This window comes from Artemia sp. Qi Xiang Cuo, chromosome 8 (genome assembly GCF_049724085.1).
Source record: "Artemia sp. Qi Xiang Cuo chromosome 8, ASM4972408v1, whole genome shotgun sequence".
NCBI classification, from domain to species: domain Eukaryota; kingdom Metazoa; phylum Arthropoda; class Branchiopoda; order Anostraca; family Artemiidae; genus Artemia; species Artemia sp. Qi Xiang Cuo.
Window position 1 is genome coordinate 75,073,966 of NC_142801.1, and position 16,476 is coordinate 75,090,441.

The 16,476-nt window shown below is 36.0% G+C and overlaps 1 protein-coding gene across 3 annotated transcripts in view; it reads left to right on the forward strand.

Moving 5' to 3' along the window:
• Positions 1-16,476, forward strand: part of Ttc7 (tetratricopeptide repeat domain 7) — a 322,742-nt gene that overhangs the window by 100,969 nt on the left and 205,297 nt on the right. For all 3 annotated transcript variants that reach the window (XM_089093750.1, XM_089093749.1, XM_089093751.1), the window contains exon 9: positions 6,084-6,307. In XM_089093750.1, the coding sequence (XP_088949876.1) occupies positions 6,084-6,307 (224 nt within the window). The remainder of the gene's footprint in view (positions 1-6,083; positions 6,308-16,476) is intronic.

Sequence of the window (16,476 nt, forward strand, 5' to 3'; positions counted from 1 at the left end):
CGAAACTCTTGAAAAGAGTTTCAACTCTTTTCTGATACCACTTTTTGATACCAGTAGATACATCAAAAGAATCAGATTTCAATGTTGATTTCAAATATATAACTTTCATCAAGTTTAGTCCTAACCATCAAAAGTTACGTGCCTGAAAAAATTTGGCTGATTTTCGAAAAAAGGGGGAAAGACCCCTAAAAGCTATAGAACCTTGATGAAAATCACACCATCATATTCGGCGTATCAGAAAACCCTACTGTAGAGGTTTCAAGCTCTTATCTACAAAAATGTGGAATTTTGCATTTTTTGCCAGAAGAAAGATCACGGATGCGTGTTTATTTGTTTTTTTGTTTTTTTGTTTGTTTTTTTTCCCCCAGGGGTGATCGTATCGACCCAGTGGTCGATACGAGAATATCGTGGGAGAACTCATTGGATCGGAAATTAGAAGTTCTTGTGCCCTTTTTAAGTGACAAAAAAATGGATGACAACTAGGCCCCCTTCCCACGCTCATTTTTTTCCCAAAGTCACCTGTTCAAAATTTTGAGATAGCCATTTTGTTCAGCATGGTTGAAAATACGATAAATATGTCCTTTAGGATGACTTAATCCCCCGAATTCCCCGGGGGGAGTGCTAAAAGTTATGAACTTTGCCGAATGTTAACATATAGTATTGGTTATTAGGAAGTATACAGACGTTTTGGGATTTTTTCTGGTAGTCGGGGGGGGGTTGGGTTGCGGGTTATGTCGGATGATCTTTCCATGAAGTAAGTTTTCATGGGGGAAGGGGCATTGCTATGAAGGGGCGCCGGATTTCCCAGCATTATTTAAAAAAAGATCAGAAATTAAATATAAAAAAACAAGTTTTCCAACTGAAAATAAGGAGTTACATCAAAACTTAAAACGAACAGAAAATATTACGTGTATGATTGGGTTCACCCCCTAGTCAGTACCTCGCTCTTTAAGCCAAAGATTTTTTAGTACTTTCATAAGAGCTATTTATTCTAAATAACGGCCTTTTAAGGGATCATTTTTAAACAATTGGAACAAAATTCGAACTTTAGCTTAAAGAGCGAGGTATTGACTAGTAGGCGATCCCCCTAATATACGTATTAAAAATATATGAATATGGCAGTTCGATATGTAAGTTAATTCGTCAGTTAGGTATATTTATTACAAATAAAAACGTTGGTAAATAAAATTAGACAAGTTTCGAGAAAGCCATTTAATCAAATAAAAGTAAAATTAATATGCAAATTTTGTTTTAATTATTCATGTACGGTGAGCCAAAATCAAAACCTGCATCAATTCAAAAACGATCAAAAATTAAATAAAAAACACAAGTTTTTTTAACTGAAAGTAAGGAACGACGTTAAAACTTAAAACGAACAGAAATTATTCCGTATATGAAAGGGGCTGTCCCCTCCTCAACGCCTCGCTCTTTTCGCTAAAGTTTGACTTTCTCATAATTCTTATTTTTTTAAACAATAAAAAACTTTAGCATAAAGAGCGAGGCGTTGAGGAGGGGACAGCCCCTTTCATATATGGAATAATTCCTGTTCGTTTTAAGTGTTAACGTCGTTCCTTACTTTCAGTTAAAAAAACTTGTTTTTTTTATTTAATTTAGCTCAGGAACCAAATAAGTTTTGAAAGGCATGGGCCTTCCCTTTCGAGCATACGCTTAATCAATGGCGTGATTGGTTTACGAAAATACGTCATAGTTGTAATTAATGAAATTGAAGTAAACTTTTTCATCGGAACTATAATAAAGTAATCTCTTTTTCTTCTTCTGCATTTATCTGAATTGTACATTTATCTATTTTTACGTAAATTTGCTGGAGTATTAATAATGTAGCTGAACTGCAGCTAACTTTAAAAATACGATGGAAGAAACCATGAACATGCTTGGAAAGTGTAAATACAGCAAACCACCAGATATATAGTGCTTAACAGATAGGTCATATTATGTTCAGGTGTCCATGGGCGTCGGGAGGGGGGCTGGGGGGCAGCTGCCCCCCCCCCTAGACCTTCAAATTTGCATTAGATATGGCTGAAAAAGCAGATGGTTTGGAAAAAGCAGTTGATAAAACTCCATCACACTATCGATTGCCCCCCCCCTAGACAATATGCTGCCTAATGCTGCCTACGCCCATGCAGGTGTCAACGGTTTTCTAGAGGTTATTTGGGTATGGGAACGATTATTTACTTATATATATTCTACCTTCATCATCGTGAAAGGATCTAATCGACTTCAGCCATTTTGCCATTTAATTCAATAAAAAAAACATCCGATTTTATCATGTAACCTAGTTTTTATATTCCCTTTTTTTCTCTTCAATTTACAGCATTATTTATTTGACATTAATCATAAATTGTCGGAACATTTTTGTGTATGCCTTGATAGTTTTTTGATAATTATTATTTATCAGGCTACGGAACAAAAGAGGGAAAACTGATTATTAGTTATCGGTTATAACGCAATTTTCTGTGCCCTTTCAATAAGCAAATAACAACTCCAGTTTAAGGGCCACCCTGGGGAGTAGCAAACTTGTCCCAGGAGGAGGGGGTATTATATCGATATAATAAAAATCAAAACAACTAATTTAGATCACTCTTCGCAGTTCCAGGAAGGACTCCCTACCTCCAGGAAGGGTGTACGAAAGCACAGGATGGCTAGCCCCCATCCCCCCATTGTACTTCCTGGATGAAGGGCCACGAAACGGAGATCAGCACCGCCAGTTTGGGCCTTGAGGGTCTAGTGCCGTCATACTTACTTACTTATTTAATTATACTTCCCAGTTGGTGCCACAAATTTTAGTATTGTCACTTCTATAGCCCCCCTTCCTTATTTACCAATACCCACAGAAAAGAAGAAAGAAAATTTTTTTTAATAATGAGACAAAAGGGACTTCGAATTCAGTCGCTAATCAATCAGAGTTTATTTTAGGTTACGTTTAGTTTGTCAAATCCAAAGGCGTTCTAAGTGGTAGCCATGTAAGCCGTAAGTTATGTATATATTTGTAGTTGTTTAGTCTATTAAAAGATGTTGGTTCAACGACTTCGTTTTAAGCTATCAAACAATTCGTGGTAACGAACTGTAAGTAAGGAACAACTCGGCCCAAGCAACCAAAACTCTAAAAAAAGGAATTTTAATAACAATTAATACATCAAACGAATTGGCTGCTTATGCTGATTCCAAAGTTTATTGTGGCCCATCAATAGCGACGACCCTGAGAAAATTTGCCTGATTTTCAAAAATGGTGGAAACACCCAAAAAGTTTAATGATCTTAATGAATTTCACACCATCAGATTCAGCGTATCAAAGAACATTACTATTAAGATTTCAAGTTCCATCTACAATTTTTTTTTTTTTTCTGGAAGAAATATCACGGATGTGTGTTTCTTTCTTTCGCAGGGATGATAGTATCGAACCAATGGTCCTAGAAAATTGGGAGAGGACTCATTCAAACGAAAATTAAAATTTCTAGTGCTCTTTTTGAGTGACCAAAATTTTTGGAAGGCAACTAGCCCCTCTTCCATGCCATTTTTTCCCCAAACACCTCTGATCAACATTTTGATATAGCTATTTGGTTCAGCATAGTTGAAAGGTCCAATAACTATGCCTATAGGTATGACATGACTTCTCACAGCACCTGGGGAAAGGGCTGTAAGCTATGCAATTTACCCGTTGTTTTCATATAGTATTTGTTACTGGGGAGTATACAGAAACTTTTCGGGGGGAAATTTTGTGCGTGAGGGGGATTTCCCACGAAGAGAATTTTTTCTTGGGGGGGGGGGTGGATTTTCATGGAAAAAATTTATACGGTGAGGGGAGGATTTCGTGGCAAGATTTGAAAAACGTTAGAAATTAAATAAAAAAACGAGTTTTCCAAATGAAAGTAAGGAGCAACAATAAAACTTGAAATGAGCAGAAATTATTCTGCATATGATGGGGGGTTGCCCCTTCCTCATTCCTCGCTCTTTACTTCAAAATTTGACTTATCACAGTTCTTTAGGAACGGCTCCTGAAGCACAAGGGCCGTTGAATTTGAATGAGAAATATTTTAAAGAACTTAAATAGTTTAGCGTAAAGCGCGATGGTTGAATAAGGGGAATTCCTTTCATGTAAAGAATAATATCTTTTCGTTTTAGGTTTTAATGTTGCTCCTTACTTTCAGTTGAAAAAAACCTTCTTCTTTAATTTAATATACTCTGGAGGAGTTAGTCTTGAAGACGCTGTTTGAAGGAGAAACACTTGTTCGTTTTTAGGCTGAATCCTAGCCGTAAAATGCGACTTTAGCAGAAAGCTGCTAAAGCATTTTGGAGACATCGGTGGTTTACTGATAGATCGTACCCTCAAAAAAGTTGCACAAACGTGTAAGGAGGTAGAGAACTGTAGGATGACAAAGATTAAGATAATCTGAACAGGTCTTTAATGTTTGGACATTGCTTCAGAGGGAAGAAGATGCATCGAAGAGGGATAGATGAGTGTTCACTAATATGTAAAATAATTCAACTGCGCTTTAAATATCCTTAGGATGAGTGAAGACCTTGCCCATTTTGTTGATTTACTTAATAATATTCATAGTGCAAATAAGCCCAAATAACCTTCAAGATTAGGAGGGGGTAATATTATAAGTGGTGAACCATTATAAGTACATTTCAGGCGAAAGAAGAAGCTTTAAAGAGGGTAGAAAAATGGACGAATGGTCATCAATATGCAAATTGCGTAGCAGCTTATCTGAGAAGCAGCTTAACACCCTAGCCTAGAGGTATCGCGGAGATACGTATAACCCCTACCCCTTTAATAGTTTATTAAACAACGTACAAGGCGTAAAAGAAGCGCAGAAACCTTGAGGTTAGTGCAAGAAAAGATTTGAAGAAATCACTTTAGTCTTTGGAGATTTGATTACACAAAAGCGTGACCTTTAAACATTGTCGAAATAAGGTAAGAAAAATATGTAGAAAAATTAAAGGACGAAAATTGTTCAACCAATGAAAATACAAAAATAATGCCGAATATTTCGGCTGAGAACTTAGCTCAGCCGTCTTCAGGGCTGAAATGAAGAAAATTAGAAAAATATGAAATTGAACAACATACCTATAATATATCAGAATGACATAAAAAGTCAAACCTCGTAAAAAGAAAATTAAAAGAGCTACCAAATACCATCAACATCAAACAGCTGTCAAGAAAATAAACCTAGAGCTAGAATGAACGATTAAACATTCATTCGGGAATTTATTATATTGAAGGCACTTAGATAATTTAATCTTTTGCCAGCTTTTAAATTAGCTGCGTTTCCATTACGTTGCGAAATTGTTGACATACGTGGGTTTCTATTTTAAGGGTAAGTATTAATCAATGAAGAAGACGAAGAATCAATCAATGAAAGTCTCGGATGGGACTGAGGCAAGTTTGACCCATATCCCTGTTAAGGGCGAGTTTAAGCAATGTTTTGCCTTTTGGTGAACTAAAGTTTCACGTTGAAAAGGTTGTAGTATTAGTAGTTTCCAGGGTTGCCACCCCTAGTGATTTATCACTATTTCCAGTGTTTTTTGTATTGCCTAAACACAAAAATCACTAAATCAGCATATAAATCACTAGATTATTGAAGGAAATCACTAAATTAACCAAAAAATTACTATAATCTTGTGATTGTGTTTCTTACAAGGTGGCAACCCTGGTAGTTTCCCTTACTGGGGCCTGTATGGTTGGAAATAAATAAAAGATGTATAGTTCAAATCCACTCTACAAAATAATAGCAAGTAAAAGATTTTAATGTTTAGAACAGAGGCTTCGTGTACCAGAATCTAAGTTTCCCTAGTATATACATTAATGCCTATGTAGTGAAGATTTAAATCTGAACTTAAACGGGAATGCTACAATTCCGAAGGTATTACTTAGGGTTTTCGTTGAGATTAGCAAGAATAGAGGTTGCATTGAGGGTGTCTGAGGAAGGAGTGTGTACAAATGAGGAAGGAGGAAGGACCGTTTATAGTTACCTACCGCAAACGACGAGCTTTTAGTAGTTTTGTAGCTTAAGCAGTGTAAATGCTATGAGATATATTAAAACGTTTTTGTTTAATTTCAGGTTCAATCCATGCCTCAAAAGTGGAACAGGCCATGTCGGATTTTGGGTCCAATGGGAGTTCAGCTTATATTCGTACAATTCCACATAAAAGCTGGAGTCTTCAGTTGAAGATCCTTCTTTGTACTGTTGAGCTGTACCTTAAGCAAGGGATGATCCAAGATGCAGAAGCATGTCTTTCTGAGGCCGAAACTGTGGCTCCCGTTTCATTCCAAGTTGCCTATATGGTGAGTGAAAGAAACTTAAAACTCAAGCAAGGGGAAAAGTATATCTAAACGTTAATTTTGTAAAATATCAAAGGGGAGAAAGGTTTTTCGCCTGAAAAGTTCTTAATTTCATTCAAATGTGTTTTTCTTTTTGTAAAAGATGTAATCTTCAATATTGCCTAATGTAACTGTGACTGTGTCATATGCTCTTTCGGCAGATGATGCATAAGAAATGACACATAAAAAGTCAGCGTAGCCGATAATCCTGCTGTAGGGGTTTCAAGCTACTATCTACAATAATTAAAGTTTTACTTCCTTTTTTCCCAGAAAAAGATCGTGAATGCCCAAGTTTGATACCTCTCATCACATTTCGTACCTTCTATTTAACTTTACCATATAGAAAGATACTTCTTATCACAAATGTTTCTTATAATAATTACATTTCTGACTTTCAATTTAAGTTCACTATTTTAAAATTGACAAAATTTGGTATGTCCAAGATTTTTATCTTATTCTTTAATTCAGGACGAGAGGGGAAAGCCGTGTGATTTAAATGGAAAACTACTAATTTTCATTGAACTAGTCTTTTAAGTTGAAGGCATAATGCAGCTAATTTTGCCTGAAGTGTGATATGGACTTATCAGAGGACTTATGGACTTATCGACCCCTAAGAATTTCATGACTCATCAAGAAGGATGTCTAAGAAATGGACATTTTTTGTTTTGCTAACAGAGCCTTTGGATTGATGAATGAATATCTTAGCTGAGGAAAAACCAGATATACACGCCAAAAATTATAAACCTACATTTAGAAACGCTTAGAGCAAGAGAGGTAGCATCAAACCGTAGTAATACTCCCTGAAAGGTCCATGACATCTGTACGAACTTCATATCCGTTGTCCAAAAAATGGGTACTTTTTTCAGCAAAAGCAAGAAAAAGAAAACATACTACGGTTACGGGGGTTAGAGATACTGTAGACAAAGTTTCAAGAGAAGAACAGTGTGCTTTTAGGAAAGGTCGATGATTTGTCGACCAAATTTTCGCTCTTAGGTTAATATTTGAGAAGTGCCTGAGTCGTCAAACACCTTTAGTCCTCAGTTTTGTAGATTATGAGTAAGCTTTTGGTTCAGTTGATAGAAGAGCTTTAGCGAAGGTCTTATTCTTGTGTGGTATACGAGACAAATACATTAAAGTGATTAGTGCTATGTGCGAGAATAAGACTGCTGCGGTTAAGGTTGGAAATGAGGTTAGCAGCCGGTTTTGTATTAAATCAGAAGTTAAGCAGGGTTGTGTTCTATCCCCCTTTATATGGATAATTTTGACGGACTTTGTCTTAAGGAGCCTAGCAATGGGAGAACACGGAATCAAATGGGGAAGTAAAACTAGGCTAAATGAAGAACATGTCGTCCTTGGATGGGGTGGGATGGTTTCGTCAGAAAAGGTTTAAGGGAGATAGGAACTTCCTGGGAGGGTGTAAAGGCTATGAATGGATTGGAATGGAGGAGGAGCTTAAGTAGCTGTGTTAGTCCCAGGCGGCCTGGTGCTGCGGTGAGTTGTTACTAACAGTGTTAGTATAGTAGTAACTGCCAAAATTTGGTCGTTATATAAATTAGAAACAGTCCCGTCCAAGTACCAAATGTACCAAATGTCAAGTCTCTTGACATTTGATTGCCTATGAACTCAGTCAAAATACTTCCAAAATCAACCAATATTGACTTAACAAATGTAGCGTCTCTTCGAAGTGAGATCAGAATATCGGAGGCTAAGGTCCGAAACGTGGGCACTTCTAGAGGTTGAGGAAGATATGATTGATAAAATCATATCTAAAAAAAATTTATCTAAAAATTATCTAAAAAATTTTAGATACTCATTTTGATTGTCTCTACATCAAAGAAGTTCTAGAAAAATGTAGTCCCGGCTTTTCTCAAATGGCCACCCTCAAATGGCATGGGATAGAATTAGTTGTACTTTAGAAGCTTATGGGAGGGATTGAAGAGTAAAGGTTTCAATAGGTTGGAGCGGAGAAAGAGCGTGCGCAACTGTGGTGGCGCCTGGTGAATTGGTGTTGTAGTGAGCTATTAGTACGAGTTATTGTAATTCAGCCTCTGAATTATGCTTCTTTTTCTTCTGAGTTGTATGAAATATGCTTCTTTTTTCTTCTGTGAAACATGAACATAATTACCAGTTGAACTTCAATCGGACGATAATTATCTCCAAGGAACTGAACGCTAATTATTTCTTGTAGAAACAGATTTGTCTGTTTTCATAAAATGTACTTTAGGATATCTCCATAGTAAAGCGTAAAAGTCAATTTGGACTTAAAACGGTATAGTGTCTGGATAAAGGTTTAATTGTCTTCAGAATTATAGAATTTTTTTTCTCTGAATTATATCCTTCGTTACCAGTTGAATCCTGGCCAAGATATGAACTTTTTTCTTTTCTCGGAAAGCCCCTTATTGCGGCTATCTTGGCTTCATGCCTAAGTTAGTTTGCTTTTCTCTTTCTCAATGCATAAATTATTGAGGAAAAGAATACTTTAAAAAAGGCTCTGTAAAAAATGACTATGCTGATAGTTTTGAAAGGTCGTTCGTCCGAAGCGTACTTGATTTAATGGCTCTAACACGGCTTATTTTGTCCTAAAGTATGCCGAATAATTTTCTCCGTTCTAGATATGAACCTTCTGCCTTTTTAATATTAAATAAAAAAAACAAGTTTTTTCAAATACAAAGTTAGGAGCAACATTAAAACTTAAAACGAGCAGAAATTATTACGTTTATGAGGGGATTCGCCCCCTATTCAATACCTCGCTATTTACGCTAAAGTTCGAATTTTGTTCCAATTCTTTAAGAATGACCCCTGAATCACACAGACCGTTTAATTATAATAAATAGCTCTTTTGAAAGCACAAACAAAAACTTTAGCATAAAGAAAGAGGTATTGACGAGGGGGCGAACCTCCTCATATACGTAATAATTTCTGTTCATTTTGAGCTCCTTACATTCAGTTGAAAAAACTTGCTTTTCATTCAATTTCTGATCGTTTTTAAATAATGCTGGGAAATCCGGCTCCCCCTACATAGAAATATACCTTCCCCCATGAAAATATCCTCCAGGGAAAGATCCTCCCACGTAACCCCCGCCGCCCCCCCACCAGAAACAATCTTTCCTGAAAACGTCTGTATACTTCCCAATAACCAATACTATATAAAAACAATGGGCAAAGTTCATAACTTGCAGCCCATCCCCTGGGGACTGTGGGGGATAAAGTAATCCTCAAAGACATATTCATTATATTTTCGACTATGCTGAATAAAATGACTATCTCTTTGTCGTGCCTACCAGCGGGGCATGAAACACATCGACACAATTAAGCAAGCCCAGTGAGGAGACATCTAAGCAGCAGCACATACGAGGGATATTTAGTGGCTGTTTCTGAATGCCCTTGATTGGCAGCACAGGAGGATCTTAGGTCTAATAAAAACCAAAAGTTCTAAGAAAATAAGTGCCTTATATCCATAATGCCAAAGTGATTGTCGCGAATGAATTTCTGTCAAAGATTGTCAAAATCAATTCAAAGCGTAAAAAAATTGTCAAAGTCTCTTTAGATTATCAAAATCTATTTAATTTATCAATAGATTGTCAAAATCTTCTTAAATATTGTCAACTAAGAGTGAAATTGTCGCAACAATGGCAAATTGATGTCGAATAAATTGACTGTAGTTTTAGTTTTCTTATATTTAAGCTGTAAGTTAACAATTTGCTCCTGTGTGGTTACGTCCATGGGAATGTGGTGGTGGGTCTTTGTGTCCATGCTCATTCTATCGCAAATTACCATTTCCCATATTTCTTACATTTTTCTTGTGATTTGCTTGTTTTTGTTTTTTCACACTCTCTTGAATCCCTCCCAAAATAAATGTTGGCGTACGTGCCTACTCCTTTGTATCCCGCACAACTATATGAATGTTGTATACTCAGGCTACAGAATATAATTCTGCACAAAAATGTAAAATAAAAATAAAATGAGAAACCTATATTTACATCCAATTTTTGGGCCGAATTGTTGGTAGTAACTTTGATTTCCCTGCAAGTTTTACTTGTAGGGAAATACTAATATTATATATATTAATATATATATAATATAATATTATATATATTTACTAATATTATATATATATATATATATATATATATATATATATATATATATATATATATATATATATATATATATATATATATATATATATATATATATATATATATATATATATATATATATATATATATATATATATATATATATATATATGTGTGTGTGTGTGTGTGTGTGTGTGTGTATATATATACATATATATATATATATATATATATACTACTACTACTACTTCCACTGACAATCACCGAAGCACCAAGCCGCCTGAAACCAGCACAGCTACACACGCTCCTCCTCCATCCCAACCTATTCAAAGCCCCTCTCTTTACACACTCCCAGGAAGTTCTCATTTCCTTTAAATCTTTTTTTATGACATCCTCCCACTCCAGACGAGGACCGCCTACTCTCCGTTTAACCCTAGACGGTTGACCTAAAAGGACAATCTTCGGCAATCTGTCATCCATCATCCGCAGAACGTGCCCTAGCCGTTTCAACCTTTCTTTAATTATACCCAGAACAATCCGTAGGCAATTTCTGTGGAAAATATGTAGTAAATCTTCATCCACTTTTCGGAGTTCCCATGCTTCAGAGCCATATTTGACCTCTATCATCACTGTACCTTCCAATGTTCTAATCTTGGTTTGCAGACTTATCTTCCTATTCTTCCAAACCTTTTTTAACTGTGAAACAACACCCTGAGCCTTGGATATTCGACTTTTAACATCTTCACTGCTCTTCTTAACATTAATTTCCAAACCTATTCTAGCACCCTGAACTCGTAAAACCTCTAAAAGCTCATTCATTTTGCTCACACTTTCATCTAGGATGCTTAAATCATCAGTATAATCTAAGTCCAGGAGACCTTTTCCTCTCCATTTGAATCCGTGGTCTCCTATTGCCTTTCCTCAACTCCTTAAGACAAAGTCCATCAAAATGATCCATATAAATGGGGATAGAACACAACCCGGCTTAACTTCTGATTCAATGCAAAACCAGCTGCTAACCTCATTTCCTACCCTACCCACAGCAGTGTTATCCTCGGACATAGCACTAATCCCTTTAATATATTTGTCTGGTAGACCATAGAAGCATAAAACTTTTGCTATAGTTTTTCTATCACCAGAACCGAAAGCTTGCTCATAATATATAAAACTGAGCATCAAAGATGTTTGATAACTAAGGCACTTCTCAATTATTAACCTAAGAGTGAAAATTTGGTCGACACATCCTCTACCTTTTCTAAAACCGCACTGTTCTTCTTTTCAAACTTTGTCTAGAGCATCTCTCAGTCTAAAAAGTATCATACTGCTAAGTAACTTGCTACCTACAGAGACCAGACTAATGCCTCGATAATTACGACACTCACTCTTATCACCTTTCTTATGTCTGGTTTAATTAAGGTTTTCTTAAAATCGTTAGGTACTTCCCCTTTTTCAAAAATCATAGTCATAATCTTCAGTAACTTATTTCTAACCTTAGAGCCACCATATTTAAGAAACTTGTTTACCACACTATCAGCTCCTGGAGTCTTATTGTTTTTTCATCCTTTTAGTACTGTCGCTAATTCTTCCTCACAAGACAAATCTTCCTTCACATCAAAGGTATCACACACTTTTTCATTTTCCTCCATATCTTTTCCTGCAACTGTATCTCGGTTTAGCACATTCTCAAAATATTCCGCCCATCTCTCTTTAACTCTTTCCTTATCTCTAATCTTGGCCCCGTTCCTATCTTTAACTGAGACAAGTCCTGATATACTACTCCCTCTCAATTTATTAACATGTCAGTATAATCTTTTACTATTAAGCCGTCTAGCTGCATCTTCCAGATCCTCGGCAATTTTATCCATGGCCCCCACTTCACACCTCCTTAGTTCATATTTTAATGCTTTCTCCACTTTCTTTGCGTTCCTTTCGTTTTCATATGATCTATCACTCAGATAATTCTTGTACAAACTCCTCGTCTCTGTTATAGATAAAGCTTTTTCACTAATATTCCTAGCTGCAGTCTTAACTTTCTTCCCAAGACATCATCAACAACTTCACAAATTGATTTTCTAAAATTTTTCCAGCCATCTTCAACATTGTCAAATTTTAAACTCTCAAGTTTAGTATTCAAGTGTTCCTGGAAAGTTTCTCTTACACCCTCAACCAGGAGTCTACCAACATCATAAGTTCCCGGGAGGTAGTTACCCTTACGAAATTTCAGCTTAAAATTAACCCTAGACACTACTAGATGGTGGTCTTTACTTTTAACATCAATAACTGACTCCTATGTGCCCTAGTATCTTGTATTGATCCTGCCAGTCTTCGGTTCACCATAACATAATCAATAAGGTTTTCTGTCTTACCATCACGTAAATACCAAGTCAACTTATGGGCCATGCTATGACCAAACACCGTATTGGTTAGAACTAGATTGTTGTACCTACAAAATTGCAAAAGTCTGTAGCCATTACTGTTTTCTCTTCCTACACAAAATTTACCTAGGCTAGGATACCATCTATCCCTATTTCTACCGACCTGGGCGTTAAAATATCCTAGTAAAAACACCATATTTCTACCTGGGACCCTGTCTTTTTGCTCCTGTAACTGTAAGTAAAATGCATCTGAGTCATTAGTATCTCCGTCAGTCGGTTCAGCAGGGACTTATACTACTATAACTGATACCCCGAACTTCTTAGTCATAAAATGAGCAATTTAGTATTCTATTATTAATACCTTCCCAGCCTAAACAACACTTAGCAGCGTCCTTATTCATTATGAGCTCTACTCCCTGTCTATATACCCCATCCTTCCTGCCTGAGTAAACAAATTCTATATCACCTTATTTTATGCTTCCTACCCCTGGGATATGAGCTTCTGAAACTCCTAGTAAGTTCAGTTCTAATAGTCTGATTTCGTCAGTTAAAATGTCGATACGATGGTCATTTTTTAACGTCGTATTCCAAGTTCTAGTTTGCTTGTTCTTTGAATCATTGAAATTATTTTGGCCTCCCGGCCAGTGCAGGACGGGGATCAACATATCTTCTCAAGTCTACACCGAAGCGCTTAAGCCGGCTTAGAATCGGTCAGCAAGAAGTCCCTGGGACCTCCAGTATGAATGGAGGCTTCGTGCAGTCATGGGCCCATCTTGGTGACAACGTGGTTTTTCACCACTTGGCGATGCTCTTCTATCAACAAGAGTCGAAATCCTTCACAGACAGTCCCAAGCCTATTACCTCCGACTCATTATATATTCATGCCTACAAATATTATGCTGCTACGGGGAAGTAATCCATAGTATATAAATTAGCTATGAAGAGGTTTTTCAGCCGGAAAACGCCTGTCAAAATAGACCAAACCCAGAAGAATTATCCATTAATCAGAATCCCATGCGAATACTGTGTCGTTTACTAGGCTATAATTTCCCTGGGGGACGCCACTCCTCAAGTAGGAATAGAGTTGGCTGGAAGGCCCCAGTCTTGCAGGTACCCCGAAATGGTTGAGGCGGCCCTTTGCAGAGGATATTGTCCATAAATCTAGGTTTTACGCCCTGCCGCAGTTGTCCTATAGAGGATCCTCCCATGATCGTGTTCTGCGTCTTCATGCAATTTAACCCATTACTGGGAGAAGGTTTGTAACTCATGGATATAATATATGTATACATATCTTGTATTTAGGAAAGCGTAAATACCAATTGAGCTCTTAGGGAGTAATAGTAGAAAGTACAGTTACTTTCTATGATCATCTATGTATAGGACGAGACTGGTAAGAAAGAAAAAAGTGTGAAGAAAAAAAACGTGGGCGGTTTGTTAAGTTTACGCTATTACCTAAACTGTGACCTACTAGTCCCGTGACCTACTAACCTACTTTAGCCCTAATAATCCTGTGGATCTTACTTTCTTGAGATAGAAAAGATCTGAATGATACGCAGAGGATAATTCGTGGCGTTGACATGCTATGTTGCGAGTCCTTCTTTCAATTCTACCATTGCACGGCAACACGATACCACTCATTTAAAATGTACCCATAAGTATGCACAACATTCTTTCGCATGTAGTCTAGAAAACATGCAATAAATTCCCATAGGAAACAGTTACCTCCACAACAGCAAATCAGTTACCTTTTCTTAATCATGAACATGATTTTTCTGGAGATTGCAACGCTGGGCACAAGGATATCCCTCAGACGTTCCATTGTTTGGCAAATAGTATGAACTAAGGGGTTCTAAGACGCAAGGAGTATTTTGCTGCAATCGAACAAAAAGAAAGCTTTCTAGCCCTAAACGATTGGTTTTGAATACCCCATATAAGAAAACGGCTGTAAATTATGACGTGAACGCCGCATTACGTTCTGTGTTTATTTATCAATTGTCAGCTGATACTGATTTGAATCGTCCAGTAATTACCAAGGCTTTTGAAGAATCAATAGCAGATGATGACCTTTATCAGTAACTTAAGAGATAGTGTCACAGCTAAATGGCGTTTTCTGCCAATTTTTGCAAGGAGAAATCAATTTTTGCCCAAAGAGAGTCAAAATGCCAGGAAATTTAAATTCCGAGATAGCCAATCGATCTTCAATGATGTATATTTGAAGTCACTATCAATATCTCTGAAGCCAATATCATAGCCAATGGATCTTTAATGATGTATCATTGAAGATCCTCAACTGGATGTTTTGTTGTCGCAGTTTTTAGAAAAAACAATGTATTTTTCGTCTATAATATTCGGAAAGTGCCAATTCGATCTTGACAGTGTAGAAAGAGCCATATATCGCCGATTCAAAAATTATTTATTAGATTTCGTGTTTCCGATTGGTTGCCAACATAACTGCCCTGTGATCGATATTGTAGACATAAACAGAAAAGAATTAATAAAAGATGATTCTATTAAACCTTGTACAGGAAGTATTCAGAACATCCTCAACTGGATGTTTTGAATGCCCCTGCCCTTTCTTGAAAACCGAAGAAAATCGTTATTTTGAATGTTTAACTTGTATCTCCTATATATTTATAATTTATTTGTCTGCCATTGCTAGCAGATTACCGCAAGATAGATATAGGAGAGTTATTGTATACTTTCTTGTATATAGTATATAGGGGAATTATTGTATACTTTCTTGTATATAGTGTATAGGGGACTTATTGTATACTTTCTTGTATATAGTATTAGGGGACTTATTGTATACTTTCTTCTATATAGTATATAGGGGAATTATTGTCCCTTTCTTGTATACTCCTGCTCCCAATTCTTTTAGTAAGCAAAAACGAAAAAAATATGTTTGAAATAAAACACCTATTGAAAAAAATGTTTTCTACTTATTTTTGTTTTCACGAAAATTACCGAGTATTTATGCGCAACTTCTCAAAGATAGTCTTTAATTTCAGAAAATTTCGAAAATTAAATTTTTAGAAAACAGATTAAAGGACTCTTTAATTTTGTGTGACAAAGGTTTACATACCTTTTGGGAAAGTTTAAGAAAGGTAAGAAGTGAAATCTGTATTTAATGCCCTATTTTAATAAATAAAAAAATCATATTAACTTCTTTAGTTTCGTCACCTACATTAAGTAAAGATATTTGTATATTTTATTGCGGATGTTTAATAAAAATAAAAATGAAACAAAATTAATTTTAAAAAATAAAGGTTTTCTTACGGAAGTAAAGAACTAAGCCGATAGATAAAAACAGAGATATTTATTCATATGCGGTCAACAAACAATAGTAAAACAATGACAGCACATTCAAAATCATGTCCCCCCCCCCGAAAGACTCTGTGGCAACGCAGGAAGACTGCAACTTAAGTCGAACGAAAATAATGGCTTCGTGGCTGACGCAAAAATGACCTGTGATATTTTCCAGTATCTGTAGAATTCTAAAAACTAGTTTACGATTTTTTTTTTTTTTTTTTTTTTTATATATATACTAGTCATTAAAAAGTGTTTTAATGAAAAATGATTTTGCTTTAATTTTTTGTAGAATCATAATTCAGTACTAAAAATTATCGGTATTATGGTTGTTGAAAATACTTATAAATTCTCACTTAGAAATGAGTCTTTT